Raw genomic sequence first — 20,342 nt, 5'->3', positions numbered from 1 at the left:
CGTATTTGCAGGTTTTTTTAAACAAGGGAAAACCCTCTAAAAATAGCCAACAGACTCCTTTCAATTTGCCAGAAGACCAGAGCTATGTACACAGCTCCACAGCTATTATGTATGCAGGATTTCTCACGTATTCACAGCAGACTGCGAGGCGCATTGAAACTGAAACTTAACTGTTTGTTGTGCTGGGTCTAAAAGTTCTCTACTTCATCAGCTGCTCCTCTCATCCATTGATCTGATCAGCTCAGACCGGATTGACTGAACTAAAGAGTTCACAAACCCACAAAAACGTCCAAATTTACAGAGGGGAAACAGATTTTTTTTTTTTTTTTTTTTAAGAGACGGGTGTACACAGGATAAAAAGGCTCCTGCCACACATACGTTCTAATTCTGTGGGAAACACTAGTATGCCTTTCTGTTTTTTGTTTCTGGCATGTCATAGTTTGTATCACAAATGTGCTAAAAAAACATGGTTAATAAACAGTAGAAAACAGCATGGAGGCTTGTGAAAATGTCACTTCTTTTTTGTTGTTACTTAATTCAGTCTTTTTCACATTTGGTGCAGACTAATTTGGATCGAATGCTGCTTGGACAGAGACAAACTTAATTTGTGGTGGTGTGTTACAGCATCACTCTGGATAAAAGGTTGAAAATAAAAGCGTGTCCATCAGGATGTCATATTTGCATCACTCCTGATCTGAACCGGGGTCGATAAATACCCATGACTACTGCAGAGTCTTTTGTCCCAGAAGTGAACAACAAACAAAAAAAAAAGACAAATGTTAGCGGGGGTTTTTGTCCGGTGGGAAAGGGGCTTAATTACCACCCAACTGAACTCTTTCTTTCTCATCCACCCAAAGGCAAACTCTGATATGTACTCCAAATATTTTTGGAGAGATTGTTAATTTAAATTATGAGTTATGCATCGGTCTGTTATATTTCAAATTCTCATAAATGGAACAGTTAGTTCAGTCATTTTTAGATTTAACATGTTAGTTAGTTTTCAAAGAATAGCTTTGTGACGATATGAGCTCATGCAACATATATAAAGTCCTGTGTTTATGTGTTACCAGAGTGGTTGGTCAGCGTCTTGGTTGTGCCGTCTTCACTTGGGGTGATCAGGTCCCAGATGAAGCTCTTGATGTTCTCGTCTCCGCGGTAATGCAGCAAGCAGTAGGCCAGGAGCGCTCTGCAGATAGTCTCCACATCGGCCTCCTTCAGGGGGCGCTTGAAGCGACCGTGAGCCAGGATGTCACTCCACCTGCCCCAACTAAACACACACAGAGAAAAAAGAAGGAAGGCCCCGTCAGCCTGTGGATCTACGCAGCCTATTACGTTTGATATTTATGATTATGAGAACTATATATTCAAAATATTTTTAAAAAAGAATAAATAACATCTTTCAATATTTAGCTTTTTTTCCCCCCTTTGGGTCATTTTATTATTACCTTTTTTTTTTTTTTTTTTTTTTTTTTACAAATTTTTAGGCAATATTCTTATAACTTTTTAATACATTTTTGCCAATTTTTGGGTCATTTCCAGTCAAGTTGCTCATTGCCTTCCTCTTATGTTTTTGAAAGAAATCGGGCCGATTTGCTCAGGTTTCAAAGGGTTAAATGCTTTCTCTGGGTTTTAGCATTGCTGGCCATGTTTGGAATAATGTGAGTAAACAACTCAACACTATAGTTAAAACTGCTCTGGTCATGGTAAGACATTTTTATGTGGAAAAGCTCTATTTTATATATTTAATGTTGTCACACATGCACTAAGGGACTGTTGGTTATTTATGGGAGGGGAAATGATGGTGCAAAACTGGAAAGGCACTATTTTTTCAAGCACTAGAGAGGGAGTTGTGTTTTTTGATTTGGCTTAGGGGAGGGACATTCAACTTTTCTTTTCTTTCTTTATTTTTTTTAAATATCCTCAGGACCCCACCACCCTGAAGTGGGTCTTAATGACATGTCTTTTGTTTTGTTTTTTCAAACCTCCAAAATCACACAATTCATCATAATCACATACTGTGAAATATGGTTATTTATGGTGGAGGGAGGGTCATGATCTTTCTCTCCCTCTTTATCTATCTATCTATCTATCTATCTATCTATCTATCTATCTATCTATCTATCTATCTATCTATCTATATAGATAGATAGATAGATAGATAGATGAAGTCACATCCCAGCCATACCTCATCTCAGATAACTTAAGTACAGTCCCTAACAGTCTAAAGTTATTATTTCTAAATTGGAATTATTATTTATTTTTTAAGTCAAGATATTTAATGAAGTGGATAAAAGTTGCTCAAATTTATGAACATAGTCCTAAAAGTTAAATTTGTTATCTCCGCTATACTATGCTAATCATAGCGTAAACTGAAGTTTGAATTTTCTATACTCCAAAATACATTTTACCAGTCTGTCGACTTAACTGTTATCATCACCCTAATTGGATCCACCAAGTGTCTCTGTGCGTGTTCATGGACCACAGCCTAACTCCACCTTCTCCTCCAGACAGTGAGACACCCTACAGGCTGATGTGGTGGACAGTGTCCCTCACACTCTCTCACTCGACTCAGAAATGTTCCAGTGCTGCTCCCAAATCTCCACTGAACCATGACAACCGGTCTTACTCGGAATGATTTTAGACGTGGGTAAAATGGTGGACGAGGGCGAGCGAGAGAGAGAGAGAGATGGATGATGGGAAAAGACAACAGCGCAGTGAGCAGGGAGGACGGGCCCAGTCAGACAGTGTGTTTTTGTGTCCTACAGCCTCGGGCCACGAGACTAGACTGTAACAATAACAACGCTGACATCTCACTAGCACTACTGTTCTTTTACACACACACACACACACACCAAATCAGCCGTGAAAATGGACGGGCTTGCCTGATAATCAGTGTCTGTGGTAAGTGTGTCACTTTGCCTCTGTGGTGCAGTATAACGTGCTTTTATCGGTCACTTTTTGGGCAGATATAGGGGACTAGTAGAGGTGCCTAAAAAGTGAATGTCAGTAGTTCTTTAAAAAAAAAAAAAAAGTCTGTGAGCACCGTGCTCTGCAAGGTCACAGTGTGCACTTGAATAAGCCTGCACGGTGTATATAAGTGTGTTTGTGTGCCTGAGTGTGTTTACAGGCGCGTGTGATAACTTGCTGTGTTGATGGCCTTGAGTGCGAGCATTTGTTCACTAAATCCCTCCGTGAGCAGGTCTGCATCCATTAACTTGTGTGCTCTTTTGCACACACATTAGCTGAGTATGACTTTAACTGAGAGGCATGACTTCACACCCACAACCTGACGAGGGTTTCTTTGCCTTTTACACTGAATTATCTCCTTCAGTTAAGTTTGTTCACCCATCATCCTATAACACCTTGAAACCTGGATCGTGACCAGTTTTCTTGTACTGCTTTGAGATGCCTTTCACAAGGTATGTAACCCTTGAAACCTGAGCAAATTAGTTGTTTTGTTTTTTTTTGAAAACATGATAAAAAAATCCATAAAGCAACATGGGAATACATTTCCGTCAAAATGCAAAAATTCAGTAAAAGGTGACAAGAAAACAACCTGAAAATTATTTTTTTTTGTAAAAAAAGAAGAAAATTTAAAAAAAAGATTGATTCTTTTATTTCTCTTTCTTTTGCTTATTTTCAGGTAATTTTCTTGCTTTGTCCCCATGTTCACATAAGAAGTCAAACCTATTTGCTCAGGTTTTAAAGGGTTAATGTTGCGCTATTATCTTTCATACCTGCTCATGGGGAAGTACCTCCACAAGCTGTATGACGGTTTTAAATTACATTTTTTATTGTATACATTTGGGGAGACACACTAATGATGATGGTGACTGGTACCACACACGTCTGTTAAAGATATGATGCTACTTCCAGCAGCCCGGCTGTTTGAAGGGAACAATACCTACATCTGGGTAGGATGACCAGGTGTTTTTGCAGGACTGCACTCAAATATGTGTTTCCTAAGATACTGAAGGAATGGCCTTTGCACACTGAGTTAGTTTTTTTTGGATGCGTTTTTTTAATATGTCATCTGAAAAAATTTACAAAAATGTTAACGCACAGAAACCTTGCATTGTTCACATGCTTTTATTTTCTCTCGCCTGGACTATTGTGATGCCCTTTATGCTGGTATCAGTCGATGTGAGGTCTTATTTATTTTTAGACGTGCAACAATTTAGGACCAAAATAAATAAATAACACAGACTCATCATGCAAAGGCCTTCACTCTGTCTGCCTCTGACTGTCTTACACTGACATTCTTACCCTAACTTTAACCCATCACACTCCTCTTGCCTAAACCTAACCAATCCAACCAACAGAGGCAATGGGTACTAGCCACTCATAGGGAGAGTAGGGCAGGTCATTCCTTCAGTATCCTTTCATCCTGCATATTGACACACTGTCTGTCAATTTTGATTGGCTCTGAAATCCCCGTTTTTCAAAACCGTCAACAAAACGGGTGCTCCTCTATCTATTAAAACTCCTTGTATGTGGTGCACAGCATGCACCACCGGAGCTCAGTCTCTGGTGGAACAGGCAGCTGAACTGAAAGACACAGCAACACTTAGTGGTGCAGGGAGAAGGCAGAGGGGAAAAATCACATGATTTTTACATCTTACTTGTTGTGGTGGTGTGTTAGCGCTGCACGCTTATACTGTCAAATACTGTATACCTTGGTGAAATTTTCGGAAAGTATGAAGGTATGAAAAATTAGATCTGACATAAGCCGGCTTAAAAGTACTACAAAAAAAAGGGAAAAAAAAGCTACAACAAAGTAAAAGCCAGTGGTAAACATTGTTTTACATCTGGTTGTCGAGTAGAAAAACGTGACTGACCCGTAGACCAGCAGGTTCTTCTCCACTCTGAAGCACTCGGATCGGGGGTAGCCTTGAGTTTTGTCTTGGGGCCGCCGTGGTTTGGATGAGGGTTTGCTGGGTTCGTCATCGTCGCTCTCCAGCTCGGAGAACTCGAGCATCTCGTCCTCTTTGACGCTGCTGAAGTGTCGCGTTTGCTTCCTCACCCTCGGTGTGTCGATCACCAGTGTGTTCTGGAGACAAAGTTGGTGAAAATGTTTAGTCTGGGTTTTATAACTTCAATGTTCTTCCCATTTTTTTTATTATTTACTAAGAACCTGGTTTCAATTACAGATGGCCTGAAATCCATCAACAACGATATGCAAAGCACCTTCTGCCTCCCTCCTGTGAAGTGGCCTATTTGCACATTACTTGTGTATTCTGACTTCTATGACGAGTGTGAACCCTGTAGATATTCGGCGTCTTCTGTACCAAACCTGATTAATTGGATATTTAGCCCTGTGGTTCACTCCTGATGCTGAGAAAAAAATTCTGCCCAGCTCAAACAAACTGCCATTAATTATGTTGTCTAATGAATTACATTTTTGTTCTATTAATTAGATTTTTTCCCCTCGCAATCCCATTAATATGCGCAAACAGGGCAGTAGTTAGCTCCACAATTATCACAGAGCGCTGCAGTCATTTCCATTTTAACATCACACAATAAGAAATCCCAGGGGAGCGGCCCGTATTCACGCTCGCAGAGCTGGATTAAGTGTTCCAGTGGAGGGCCCTCCACAAGAGAGGCAGCCGGGGAGAGCAGAGAAGAAGAAACCGGGAGGGACAAATACACAAATACAAAACGTGAACAAATATAGAGCGGGAAGGAGAGCGAGTATATAAAGATGCCTGTTAGCAGAGCACTCAATGGGTGTGGAAGAATGTGACTGTGTGTGTATGTGTATGTGTGTGTGTGTGTGTGTGAGCACTAGCCTAAGTGATATCTCTGTACCCTCCAGGCATCTGCGCTCTGTTAAGTGGAGCTAAGCAGCTTACTCTCTCTCGCTCAAACACACACACGAGAGCAGGGAAACATGGGTAATTAAGGAAGAGAGGAGATTCCCAACTGTCAATATTAATCTCTCTCTTTCTCTCTGCTTCCCTCCTGATCTTACCGGCTCTCCCTCCTCCTCCTCCTCACTCGTGGTGATAGCACCGACTAATTATCACTGCTAGTCCTCGTTCCATAAGGGGACACCACCAAGTGGGTGTGTATGCCAGTGTGTGTGTGCAGGACTTTGTGCACACCAACTATTTAGGAGCACACTGTGATTCCGCTCTGTCTCTCTTCAGCAGGGATACTCAACTTGCTTTGTTTGGGGGCCACCTTTTGCAAAGTGACAGGAGGTCAGGGGCCAGTCGCAGCACCCACATATGTTTCTAAGATTTTAGGAAATTTCTACGATTTTCAGAGATTCCTTGTACTGTAGGACATTTTTAAAAATTTACAACAATTCTAGGATTTTGAGACGTTTCTGGGATTTTGGCACATTTTAGGATCATTATAGGACTTTTGGACGATTCTAGGATTTTAGGATGTTTATAGGACCTTGTGACGTTTCATGGATTTTAGGACATTTAAAGGATTTTGAGTCATTTCTGAGATTTTAGGACATTTCTAGGATTTTTTAGATATTTCTAGGACTTTAGGATTATTTAGATGCAGATTTTAGAACATTTAGGGTTTAACTAGGACCTCTGTTGGGGGAGTACTGCGGATCCTCCACTGGCAACCTTTTGATAAACAAGCTCTATTTTGCTGCTGTTTTATGCACTCTGGCACCTTATGTATACTAAAAGTACAAAAACAAATCCCAGTTTAAATCAGTTTACTTTTATGGGGAATGAAGAATAACCATTCTTCATTCCAACTGGAGGCCGATTTGGCCCAGGAGCCGTCAGTTGAGTTGAGTTGTGTTCATGGATTTTACGTCGCAGGTACATGTGCTTCCTGTATGTGTGTACAGTTTAACAGGTGTGCGCTCATGTGTGTGCATGTCGTACCCGTCCATTGATGGCATCCAGGTCAAGCTCGGCCTTCTTGGCCCATTTCTGCCAGAAGTCTGGATCCTCCAGAGAAATGTCTGTTCGGTTACCTGCTGCAACAAAACTGGCCTGCAAACAGAAGACATGTTGGATGATCGCTCTTATACAAACATCATTTTGACACACATAAACATTATATACAGACTGTATTTGAGTAAGAGCTCTTCATAGAAAGAAAGTGTTATAGTTTAGTGTTTTGTTTTTCACCTTAGCAAAGGTGGAGCCCTTGCCCTCAGACTCTATAGTGATGGTGTGTGTTCGTCTCTGAAGGATTTGGTCGATGTCTTCCTCACAGAATTTTGAGCCTTCGTCTTCCTCGTCCATTAAAGCTCCGTATGCTCCCTTTCTCAGCAGATCCTCGATTTCCTTCTTGGACAACTGCTGGACCTGGAACACAAAGAAAAACGTTATTCCAAACAAAGTATTTAATCTTTTTATTGAATGTGTGTGTGTGTCACGTGTCCAGCCTCACCCCGCTGTTGGCGTTCTCCCGTCCACTCATGCTCTGAAGGACGGCCTTGTCGAGGCCCAGCTTCAGGCTGGCCTTGTCGAACATCTCCCTCTCGTAGCTGTTCCTGGTGATCAGGCGGTAGATCTTGACGGCCTTGGACTGTCCGATACGATGACACCTGGCCTGAGCCTGGAGGAGGACGCAGTCACACATTCAGACACATTATTCCACAATGCTTACGCCTGCGTTCTTCTGCAGGAGGCTGGTCAGCTGGATATGTGAGGTTATAGCAGAGGACTAATGATATGGCACAGTGAAGCATTAGCAGCTAATATAGAGTTAGATCTTTATTTCAATCATGCCAAATAAAATAGGAAAATAAAATATAAGCAAGAGAAACGACACCGGAATGCCCATCACACATATTCAGTTAACAAACACAAAAGTATTTCATGTCCAAAAAGGAGTAGAAAGGAGTGAATACTTCCCCCTTTACAATTTTTATTTAAAAATTATATATTCTAAAAAAGAGTCTTACACAAAAGTCACACTATCAAAAGCAGCTTACCAATCTTTTATCATATCTTACAGAGTCCTCCCTGTTCTACCATTTCATATCGCTTCAATATATAGTATTGTTGTTTTTTTTTTAAAAATCGCTTTATTTTGTTTTTTTATTTAGTCTGATTTCAGTAGTTTTGTCTTTTACACATTAATTATATGTACTGTTATCACCTTTTTAGGAATGACCTCTTCATTGATATTTGCTGTGCAATGGATGTCTACAAAAGAAAAACATTTGATTGCAAAAAAAGGTTGTAATTTTTCAAATGTTCTACATGTTTTCAATTCCAAGCTATTAAAACCTTTGACTGTAGTATTGTAATATGTAATATTTATGACATTAGAACTCACTGTTTCTTGATTACAAAAATCCCTCTCAAATCATGTCCACTTTGTTTCATTTGAAACAATTTTTGGATGTTATGAGATAGCTGATGATGTTTAGTTCTGTACATGATTTGAATTCTTTTGAAGTCAATCAGATCTTTGAATTTAAGTGCTTTTAATTTGATAAAGAGTGTGTTTGTTGATTCTCTATAAGTGGTTACATTTACAATTTTTATGGCTTTTTTTTTTTTTTTTTTTTTTTACAATTCTCGTGACACTACAGTGCCGGGGCCTCAACAGATCAAATGTCACATAAGAAGAATCATTGCACAGCAAAGTGCAGAGCGCTGTGTGGTTCGTACCTGCAGGTCATTCTGAGGGTTCCAGTCTGAGTCAAAGATGATGCAGGTATCTGCTGCCGTCAGGTTGATGCCGAGGCCTCCGGCTCTCGTGCACAGCAGGAAGACAAAACGGTCCGAGTCCGGTCTGGAGAAGCGGTCGATGGCTGCCTGCCGCAGGTTACCACGAACTCTGCCGTCTATACGTTCATAAGGATATCTGGACACAGAGTGGGAGAAATTATTTTCAGTGACATCGTGTTGCCACCATTCCCAGAAAAATCCACACTGTAACTGAAACGTCCCAGCTGATACGTCACCTCTCTGGCTGATCACATCACGACAAATTTAGGAGCCATATCCTCCCAGTTACACTTTCATATTTATTAATTAATCTAATGCTTATTTAGAAGGGACACAGCTTATCAATGAACATCAGTATGAAATAAAAATGTAAATACACCAAAGTTAGCAGGACAGCTAATTTACATCCATAGTCCCATAGCACGTAACAGATAATAAAAATATCAATAAAATAAATATTAAAAAAAAACACAAAATAATAAAAAAAAAATTACAACAATATATTTTGTTAATAATTTTAGATTAACAACTTCATAGTTTCCAAGTAGCTTGTAAAAAAACACAGCGTGCCATATTTAGTAACTGAAGTTGTTATTTGGAAAAGTCATTTACATATTTAACCCTTTGGAACCTGGAGCAACATCACTTTTCTGTTTCTGCTTTCAGATGCTTTTCACTGGTATTTAAACCTCTGAAGCCCTAAAAAAATGGTGCAAATTAGGCTTAAAACTTGAGAAACACAAAGAAACAAAAAGAGAAAATGGATGTATTAAATTGGATATAAAGACCTCACAAATCCAAATCAAATACTTTTTAATGACATTTAAAGCCTAATATTTACAAAATTGAATTAAAGACATTTAAAGACATAGGACGGACATGTAGACACTTTGTGAGCTGAGTATACGGAGCATCTTCAGTATAAAAACATTTATTTTGAGATGAATTACATTTGATCTAATCTCTTTCACAGGTAGCAGCTTGAGTGTGCACTTTGCAGCTGTCTTTTATCTGATCTGACTCGGTCTAGCAGACACCTTTTATTAAGGGGCTGGGATCAGGGCCAAAAGAACTAGATCGGGACTTTCTACATGGTGCACGTCTTAAGGAAATGTCCATTTGTCCGTGTTCTCACCGTTTCTGGATGAGGTAGTCCTCCAGGATGTCCAGACAGCGGACCATCTGACTGAACACCAGGACTCTGTGCCCGCCCGCCTTCAGTTTGGGCAGCAGCTTGTCGATGAGCACCAGCTTGCCAGCAGCCTGGATCATGGCTTGGAGGGCCATGTCCGGCATGTCAGCCCTGCCGCCGTGGGAGTCCCTGAACTCCTCTGCGATCTTCTCTTCCGCTCCTGCACAAAAGAATTGATTTGAATTGATCAGGAAACAAAACAGATGATTTCTGAAAATTAAAAGTTTGGTTGGCTGAATCTTAACACTGTAGAACTTCAATTAATAACCAGGGATATTATTTGATTAAACTGTTACTCTCGACAGGCTTATATTTATGACAGGTGTGTATGTGGGACCTTTCCTTTCCTTTAACAGAAAACTTTTGCTAAGCAAAGATGGGAAATGCAATCAAATTATTTAACCACTTGAAACCTGGGAAAATTGGCTTTATTTATTAATTAGTTTTCTAAAACACAGGAAGAGGGTAGTAAGCAACAAAACAAATGATCCAAGCACAAGAAAATTACCTGACATTTTAGCAAAATACCTAAAAACAAACAAAAAAAACGAGAAAGCAAAGAAAAAAAGCGAGAAATGACCTGATAAAGAACCTTAAAAATCATTATTATTCTGTAGAATAATTTCAAATATATAATTATGATAATTATAAATGAAGTTCACTGTACATATTTTTTATCTTAAAAAAAAATTACAAAAAAATCTACATCTACTAATTTTTTTGTGTCTCTCTTGTTTACTATGCCAGTGTCACTCTTTGTTTGTGCTCATGGTTCAGTATTATCAACTGAGTGATTAAATTATAGAGAACATTAACAAACTCAGATTGTGTGTAATGTGTCCACATGACAAAAATAGACAAAAGTTTGAACAGATCTAAGCAGCAAACTAACATTATCTCCAGCACGTAGCCAACAGCCCAGTTTTATACATCCAAAGAACTTCTATAAATATGAAATGCATGGTAACCAGACCAGGCCTCTAACTGAGACAGGCCTGTATTTGTCAAAATGTGGAGCCACACCAGGCTAGTAAAAGGGATTGGGTGTTAAAATTGGGCTTATATTTGAAGTTTTACGGTACTTTCATTCTGGAAGTGAGTGTGTTTGTTTGTTTACCGTTAATGAGGTAGGGGTGGTTGCAGCATTTCCTCAGCTCCATCATGGTGTTGAGGAGGTTGGGGACGCTGGATCCTCCGCCTCCACCTCCTGCTGCACCTCCTTTGGACAGGAATGAGAAATTCTTCTCCAAAATGGCCCGGTAGTATTTCTTCTGTATGTTGGTCAGCTCCACCTGTTAACAATGGTTGATGCTATTAATATTTCCTTTTTAGAGACATGATCATTTCTAGCACTCACACAACCATGTGGCCAGAATTTCAAAGCTTCTGACCAACACTGAGGACGCGGCTTTAGTTGGCTGAATAGAAAATCAGAAGAGGTGAGAGTGTGTATCAACCTCAATGATGGTCTCCTCCTTGGGGGCCAGATTCTTCTCCACGTCCTCCTTCAGTCTTCTCAACATCATGGGTTTCAGAATGCCCTGCAGTTTCTGAACCTGAGACACACAGAAGCAATGTGAACACCTCATTCATTTGGAAATTTAGGAACCTTGTGAACCCGAAAAACACAACGCTCCTTTTACTATTTCCACAGTGTTGACTGAGTTGTCCACTTACCTGTTCTTCAGTCTTAAGGTCTCCAAATTCAGTCATGAATGTCTGTTCAGACGGGAAGCGCTCGGGTTCCAGGAAGTTGAGTAAGCTGAAGAGCTCCTCCACGGTGTTCTGGAGAGGAGTTCCCGTCAACAGAACTTTGTGCTCCTGCAGGAGGAGGGACAGAGAGGAGAAAATTAGAATGTCTAAAATTGAGAAGCAGGGTGTCTTTAGGACTTTGACCCCCAAAGCAAAGCAGAGGGGTCATTGTTATATGGCACAGGTAGGGGGTTATGAACTGATACAAAGAGCTCTCAGGTTTCTTTGGGCCTGTGTACACCTGGCAATAACATATGTTTTTGGGTGACCTTATAACTTAGTTGCCAGCGCTACGTACAAGTGTAAACAACCGGCAAGACACATTGTGATCACAGGGTCTCCTACACATTCATATTTGTGGCAGCCCGCCATGATTTAAATATCTACCGCCACAAATAGATTTTCTGTCTCCAGAGCTGGACAGTTCCTCAGGAGTGCTGTTCAGGATTCAGACACATTGAGGCAAATTTTAAAGATATTCTCTAACATGACCATTGATACAACTTATTGATTCTTTTTTTTCAAATCATTTTGTTCATTTTTTTTCCTACAAGATTTTTTTTCTTTGGTTTGGAAGGCGTTATTTTTTGCCTTATTTTTCTTCATAAACTTTTGGCGTGTTTTAAAGACCAAGTTTTGGGGGTCTTTTTTTTGTGGGCCTACAGGTTTTCTTTAAAAATCAGCGAAACACATGTTAAAACCCGCTGTTAACTGGCTCTATAAGACCTTTGAAAAAACTACAAAAATCCTGAGACACACATTCTCTTTACAAACTGTACTCAGTTTGCAAAGAAACTACTAACACATACTTCAAAATGTATCATGCCCTGAGCTCAAGCAGTATTAGTAAAACCATGTGACTTAAACATGATGTGATATACTGATAACTTTACAACCACCAGCCTCTATCCAGCCCCGTGTCCCTCTTTAGCCTGGCCTTCACTCACCATGTCCATCATTTTGAGTCCCTCCAGTAGTTTGCAGTTTCGGTTTTTGAGGCGGTGGGCTTCGTCTATCACCACACAGCGCCACGGCACGCTACGCAGCTCCGGACAGTCAGTCAGAATCATCTCAAAGGTTGTTATCACCGCATGGAACCGATACGCTCCCTTTATTATCTTACCCTGGAGGTGAAGGGAGGGAGATAAAAGGAAAGAATGGAGGTCAATAACAGCAATCTGAAATGTCTTTGTCAGTAACTCCTTTATTATTATTGTTCACAGTGGATGTGGGAGGGAAACAGTTTCTTTAATGTAGGCTAGAAGTAAAAAAAAAAACACTGACTGTGGGCTGCTGCAGCTCCAGAGCTTTGTGAGGAAAACTCAAAAGAGACGGGACACTTCTGAAAGTCCTGCTAGCTTTGGCGACTTTCATTGCAATTGCTCCTAAACCTAGATGGTTTCACTGTATTTACTATAAACAAAAAACCTTGTGCTACACACTTTCCCACTTGTTTTGTGCCTCTCTTGATTCAATCTAGGTCAAATCAACAACAAAACATCCCCTCAATCTGTAAGACAGGAATAAACCGTGCAGACCTGGAGTGTCAGATGTGACTGCTGTGTGTCCCCTCTGTGTGTAGCCAACAGTACAGGAGTGGAGAGAAGAACACGACGTCCGTTACGACCTTGAGGATTACCTCGGCCTGGATTAGCAAGGACTCGGCTACTACAGCTTATTTTCTTTCTATCTTCTTGGCAAAGGTTGCACTCGGTGATGTTCGTAGCATTGTACAATACGAGCTTACAGTATATATGTGGCTTACAGCGGGAGGACTGTAAAGAGCTTACGCAGCAGAGGAGCACTGTCCATCCCCAGCTGGCTCAGGATTTCCCCTGACTGAAGAGGTGTTCAGATCTGCTGACTGTCTCACACCGCAGCGTCTACTGTGCAGCTGCATCATCCTCATCCGGGTTATTCTCCATGCAGAGCTGCTCACAGGATGTATTGCCAGGGCTTTCTTCAGTGACTACACCCCAGATTATGTTTACTTCCTTTATTTGGTTCTAATTTACTCTTTGCAAGCTATTGTTGGTGCAATTAAGGTTGAAATACCATCTAGGCTTCCGAAATGACCAAACACTGACCTTCTGATAACAGCAAATTACACTTATATTTAGAGATATGAGTGTATGAAGTATGAGACCAACTCAGGTATCAGTCAGCAGATTTTATTGGCCAATAACGGCCAATCACAGATATATCGGTATCGGCTTTGTGTTGTCTGATATGTAGGATATGAAAAGTTTGTTTTTAACTGAACATAATGCAGGAAAAGGTGCTTACGCTAATTTATGATGATTTAAATTCCAATGAACTTAACTGTTTCAGTCTTTGTCACAAGTATTTATTAACCATATCTGAGGGATAATTGCATTGAATATTTGCATATATATATATATACATATATAAAAACAGCCAATATATTCATATTGTAATTTAATTTTACTCCAAGTTTGTTTTTGCTATGAACTGAAAGTAAGATAATTTGATTTAGTCTTGGGTGTCTAGGTTGGGTGTGCTGTGCGTTTTGTTATTTGTTTTATTTTGTTGATCCATTTCTTTGTTTTTTTGTTGTTTCCCCTTTTTTTCTACTGTCTAAACTTTTTTATTTTATAAATCCCAGAGAAGAGCAGTGTCTGTATTAGTTATGTAAATGCACTAATATTATCTATCAGTAATACTTTATGTTTGCTAACTTTTGATCACTGTCAAAAAAAAAAATAAAAATTTATATATATATATATATATATATATATATATATATATATATATACACACACACACACACACACACACACACACACACATATATATTTGAAGCCCCATCTCATCCTGTTTACCTGTGTGTCTCTGTAGTACATCTCGTACGCCTGAATAGTCTTGCGGCTGGCCTGGCTGCCGTGGTAGACCACCGCGTTGAGCTCAGTCCAGGTCCTGAACTCTCTCTCCCAGTTTGGGATGGTGGAGAGCGGGGCAATGACCAGGAATGGCCCCTCAATGCCCTTCATGTACATCTCGTAGAGGAATGTAATGGACTGGATGGTCTTTCCCAGACCCATCTCGTCAGCCAAGATACAGTTACGTCTGTGGAGGACAAATGTGTCATTAGGAGGTTTAAATCAGATGGACTGCATGGAGGTATTTATTTTATATTAGTGTCACTTAACTGGCAGAAGCACAGACTCCTCCCACTGAAGCCCTGATAAAAACATTCCATGACTTTTACATGACTAAGCAATGTGCTTTCATAACCTAACCCATCTTTCCCTTTACTTCATTAATACAGTTTTTCCAAAGGGGTGAGGCCGTCTGTTTTCCACTCTAGTGATCTAATGCTAAAAACTTGTGTAAGACGAGCTGGAAAATTATTGGTCATCCTCATAGACTTGGTGGAATTCCTTTGACTTCTTTTCCAGATTTGAAAAACGCCTCTTCATGATATTCCAGAAAATCCTTGATGAGTATTTCCCCTCAAACAGGAAGATTTGGGGTACGAGAAAGCATCAGAAAAATACACTCAGACTTGAATCACCTACAATCTGAATGAAGGCGTTTGTCTGAAGGCTGGTTCTATCAGAGCACATGTTTAATGCACATATGGCACCGGAGGGGAAACATAAACCAAACTCTGCTCAAGGCCAACTTAATGTCCACTTAGGACTATTAAATGAGGTGCTATCACAGGCTGGCAGAAGCAGTTACGGACTAATTCTAATAAAATAAACTTAATGGTGACTTACGAGTTGAACCAGTTGAAGGTTAGCCAGTTGAGGCCTTCCAGCTGGTATTCCCTGAGTGCGTTGCCGTTCCTGTATTCCCTGGAGCCCTCCAGCTTTTTCCAGTCGGCTGCAGGAGGCCGATCCTACAAACACATTGGATTATTCGGGGTTAATAAACGAGAGTGAGGCTTATCAGACCTGTCAAATCATTGGTGTAAGGATGTGGATTTTTTAAAAAGATTCCCGATGGGTTTAAGTCTTTGAAACTGGATCAAACTGACTTAATTTCTTTCAAAAACATGGGAAGAATGGAATGAGCTAGGAAAAAGAAGTGACCCAACAATTAGTAAGAAAATAGTAAAAAGTACAGGAAAATTCTAATAATTTTGTGACATAATTTTAAATATGTAAATTATCATAATGACTATTGACTAATGACTAATAAATGATAATATAGTTAGTTTTTCCCTAGCTTTTTTTTTCCATAAACATTTTTACAGAAATAATATAGAAATAAGGTTCTAACTCTGCATTTTTTTAGCACTATGTGAAACATTTGTTACTAAGTTGCTTATTGCCTTTTTTACATAATTTAAAAAAAAAAAAGCACCCATTTGCTCAAGGGTCAAAGATTCAAAATCCCTGTAAGAGGCATCAGAGAGCAGCACAAGGGAAGTGATGTCACTCCAGATTTCAAAGAGTTAACCCTTTGATCCCTGAGCTACTTGGTTTGATATCTCTCAAAAACATGGGGAGAGGGCAACGAACAACTTAGCAACACATGGCCAAAAAATGAGTTAAAAATTAGGGGAAAAGTTACAAGAAAACTACAAATAAGCAAAAAAAAAAAAGTACTGAACAAAACCAAACAAGAAAATGAGCTAAAAAGAGTGCTGAAAAAATGTTTTTAATGTGTTTAAATTATGTATTTATTATATTTTTGCAGTAGAAAGTATGAAGTATGAATACAGTTTTCTGAATTTATTTTCTAATTTTTTGAATGATTTTCAAATAATCCTCCCTTTTTTTCTAAAACGTATTTTAGAAAGAAATATTCGTGCCACCTTTTACTAATTTCTTGCAATTTTGTGGGACATTTGTTGCCAATTGGTCATTTCACTTTTTTTTAACTGTGTTTTCGAGGGGTATCAAACCAATTCTTGCTGCTTTTCCTTGCATAAAAAAAGACTAATGCACAATATTTTATTACAGGATAGTTTCACAGCAATTTGCAGTAAACAGGGTCATTTCAGGAGAAGGAGCTCAGAATAGAGAGCCAAGGTCCTGCCGCCCTTTTAAGCCACATCACATATGGATAATTATGGGGCTGTGGTTTCGTTTTCGAGGAATCTCATCATGCGCTTAACTGTTGACAAGTTGAAATTTCCACCAACAAAGTCATCGGGATTCATCGACTAGAGAATATGAATGTCAGTCAGTCAAATAGCTGAGAAGTTTCTCTGTTAGCCCCACCGAGCATCCCTCGAGCTACACTGCTGGTGTGGCTAAAACTATAAATACAAAACAGAAAAGGCCTGCCTCTGTGGAGCCTTTCTAATGCGGCCCTTAAGGAGAAACAGTAGGCAGCAGTTAAATAGATGGACACAGAGAGAGAGGAGTGATGAGGGAGAGACCACAGCCAGTCAGCTGCTTCTGTTCAGCATTAAACACACTGTTAGTGGTTTGGCCTGGCCACAAGAGCAGGGCGTGAGTGTGTGTGATTGTGTGTGTGATTGTGTGTGTGTGTGTGTGTGTGTGTGTGTGTGTGTGTGTGTGTGTGTGTGTGTGCGTGCGTGTGTGAGTGTGTAAGACCACAAGAACGTGGCCCTGTGGAGAGCAGTTAAGGGAGCTGTAAATCTGAAGGAGGAAGGAGCCGGCAGCAGGCCAATGCACACAAACACACACACGCCTACTGGGAGGAGGCTGGGAGACGTACAGCACCCAACGATCACTCCCGGACACACACACAAACACACACACACACACAGCTACTTACCACTCTCTTAGTGTTGGGTGTGCGGTCTGCGATGCGTTCATATTCCTCAATCTTGGACTGGTCGATGTCGGCCTTCAGCTCCCAGGTGGAGTCTTCGTAAGGCAGACTGCACCATTTCACCAGATATAAGGTCACCGTCTGAAACACACACAAAAAGGAGGGAGGTTTGGTGAGTGTGTGTGTGTGTGTGTGTGTGTGTGTGGAGAGAGGGGAGAGGATCACACCCATGAAAGATGACAGGAAGAGATCAAAGCACCTCTCCGTTTTCATCTGTGCTCTCTGAAACATCTAGGACGCGGTCCACCTCCACGTAGTCCGGGTTAAAAGGCTCATCATCCATCTGGAGAGAAAGCAGGAAGAGTTTTACAGTTAGAAGCAAAAGAGGCGGTTTAACGACATGTTGGCTTACAGCGTGTATTGGGGTGAGACCAGATGCTTTCATGTTCAATGTGTTAAACTGAGGGAGAACTTTTGTGCCTTTTGAGCTTTTTCCATGTGGGTTTCAATTTCTATACTTTTTCTTTTCCCCGTTCTGAAGGTTGAGGCAGCTGAACTTTGTGGATTTCTGGGGGTCCGGATCAGTCAGTGAATATTACTGAGTGGCGCTTACTGTCTGTATAAGGGGCTGTACGCATGCCATGCTTTTTGCGCGCTATTGTTTTTAAAGGAGATGCACACAGGCATGTTCATAAGCTGAATCAATGTTGTTCTGACGTGCTCCGGAGCACCTATTTTTCAGGGTGTGACAGTTGTGCCCTGGGGTAAAAAGAATTCAACTTTTGGAGGACAGCAGCACGCACATCAATTAAAATAAAAAAAAGACTCTTAATCGCAAAAAAAAGTTTTAATGCTCGCAGGAGGTGGTATTTCAGGTTTGCATAACATCACTCATTGGAAACACAGTCATCTCGCAACTGTTTTTTATTGACATTTTGAAAATACTGCTTAAGTTTTAGACAAACCTGCAGTGGAAACCGGCCTATTGTGAGTTGGGGGAAAATTTTCTGTCCCTGGCATGGAGCTCACACTCTCGCAGCAATAGCTACATCTGAAACAGTCTGTGGTGAAGTCAAACGTGGCATATTTGACAGAGCTGGCAGGTCAGCATGCTGAGATGCCTTCAAAACGTTTTGGGTACACTATTGCCCACGTTCAAAGTATCAAATGAAGAACTCTATCTGTATCTCCTCAAGGGTACTGGTAATTTATAAACTACTCACTTGTAGTGTAGAGTGCAGGTCTTACCTCTGTTATGAAGTTGTTGAGCTGTTGCTTGGCCCTGAACCTCTTGACCTTCTGGTGTATTCTCTTGTCCTTCTCCAGCTCCTCCAGGTCTGCCCAACGACAGTGGAGGTATGAACTGCGACACAAGAGACACAACGTGATTCATATCAATGAGGGCCAGAAAATACAGGAGAGCATGTTGCACACTTATCTGCAAGCTGTGTGGTCAAATTTGTGCATGCGGCTTAAATCTCATTTGCATTTTCTGCTGTCCACACTGCAATGTGATTGGAGTCTGGAAGGACACTGTGTGCCAGCTGAGTCAAAAGCCCTTTTATACAAAGATTGCACTATAGCGCAACTCTGAAATCCCTTCTTCATACTGTCTTTTTCATTTTTACACAGAACTGAAAAACAAAGGTGGCTCCATTGTGTGATGTTAGACAGCATGCCGGCATCCCGGAAGCAAAAGAGGCATGACTGGCAGGACGTTTAACACAACAATGTCTGCCTCTCATGTGACATTACATACAAGCTGGCAGCGCTTTCTAATCAATAACAATAACTACATTTACACTGCCTGTTCAAGGCGGGAATATCACAGCGTTATGCCGTCTCTCTGTTCTGTATATAACATCCGATCACAGAAAGGGAGGACAGAGTGGTCTCGCCTTTGAGCCGGGAGCAGAGGTAGTAACAGTGTCGTAGAGAGGTCTGCGTAAAATGTAAAGCCGGAAAGACATGACTATGGGCAGCACAGGTGTGACGTTTTGACGACATATTATGAGTGCGACCCACTGTGGGAAATTTAATAAGCAGCTGTAAGCATAGCCGCTAATTCAATGAAGACGAGCAGCAGCACCTTTTAGACAGAATGGTGAGGCGGCAAAACAGTGCAACACTCCCGCCTTGAACAAGCAGTGTGAAAGGGACTAATAAGTGTTTTGACAAAAGCTGCACAAAAATGCCACATGCATACAGCAATATGAAAGAATGTGACTGTATTACCACCACTTCAGCGCTATTGATGCATGTGGATGTACAGCACAAATGAATGAGTCACCTTGTGGTCAAAGAAAGCGAATAGTACTGAGCCTTTTACACTTATGGATGCCATACTGTGTGTGTGTGTGTGTGTGTTAAAAATATGTTTAAAAAAAAGAAAACGGCCCTGCTTTAATAGATTGAAGAGGAAGATATGGAAAAAAGGCCTGTTACTCACAAGCCCTTGAACTTGACGTAGAACTCCTCCACCTCCACTTCCTCCCCCGACTCCAGCTGAACAGAAAAAAAGAGTCATAATCAGCAAATATAGCAGCAGTATGGTGAAAGAGCACAAGTGGTTTGTCATTGTTATACAACATGTGGTTAAGTGGCACAGGAGGGGCCTGCATACCACACCATCACACTGATCTGTCAGTCAACACTCAATCTCTGCTTGACATCGTCACAGCGAGGGAGAGAATTGTTTCATTCATATCTTGTCAGTCTCTCAGACATTCAACATAAAGGCCAAATGTGAATGAAGCCAGAAGAGTAGATAAAATATGCACAAATTCAACTTCAAATCTAGACAAAGATTAGTCCCTATAAAACCTGAGCTTATTGGCTTGATTTCTTTCAAAAACATGGGAAAAAGACAATGCGCAACCAAGAAAAAAAACAACACAGAAATTATCAGGAATTTAGTGAAAAATCCAAGGAAATTACTTGTAATTTGTATTAAAAATAATAATAATAAAATAAAAATAACTAAATATAACAAACAACAACAACAAATAATAATAATA

At 40.4% G+C, this 20,342-nt stretch overlaps 1 protein-coding gene across 1 annotated transcript in view; it reads right to left on the bottom strand.

Annotated features, from left to right (window-relative positions):
- chd7 (chromodomain helicase DNA binding protein 7) overlaps positions 1-20,342 on the bottom strand; it is a 93,953-nt gene that overhangs the window by 23,321 nt on the left and 50,290 nt on the right. The window contains exons 8-24 of the mRNA XM_042497549.1: positions 19,775-19,830; positions 18,574-18,688; positions 17,585-17,668; positions 17,329-17,466; positions 15,354-15,475; positions 14,454-14,697; positions 12,558-12,734; positions 11,536-11,679; positions 11,316-11,414; positions 10,976-11,150; positions 9,802-10,018; positions 8,607-8,802; positions 7,375-7,542; positions 7,110-7,289; positions 6,861-6,971; positions 4,839-5,050; positions 1,068-1,267 (exon numbers count right to left, since the gene is read on the bottom strand). Coding sequence (XP_042353483.1) covers positions 1,068-1,267; positions 4,839-5,050; positions 6,861-6,971; positions 7,110-7,289; positions 7,375-7,542; positions 8,607-8,802; positions 9,802-10,018; positions 10,976-11,150; positions 11,316-11,414; positions 11,536-11,679; positions 12,558-12,734; positions 14,454-14,697; positions 15,354-15,475; positions 17,329-17,466; positions 17,585-17,668; positions 18,574-18,688; positions 19,775-19,830 — 2,638 coding nt within the window. The remainder of the gene's footprint in view (positions 1-1,067; positions 1,268-4,838; positions 5,051-6,860; positions 6,972-7,109; positions 7,290-7,374; positions 7,543-8,606; positions 8,803-9,801; positions 10,019-10,975; positions 11,151-11,315; positions 11,415-11,535; positions 11,680-12,557; positions 12,735-14,453; positions 14,698-15,353; positions 15,476-17,328; positions 17,467-17,584; positions 17,669-18,573; positions 18,689-19,774; positions 19,831-20,342) is intronic.

Source organism: Plectropomus leopardus, chromosome 12 (assembly GCF_008729295.1).
Source record: "Plectropomus leopardus isolate mb chromosome 12, YSFRI_Pleo_2.0, whole genome shotgun sequence".
NCBI lineage: Eukaryota > Metazoa > Chordata > Actinopteri > Perciformes > Serranidae > Plectropomus > Plectropomus leopardus.
This window is presented reverse-complemented; position numbering and strand designations above follow the sequence as displayed.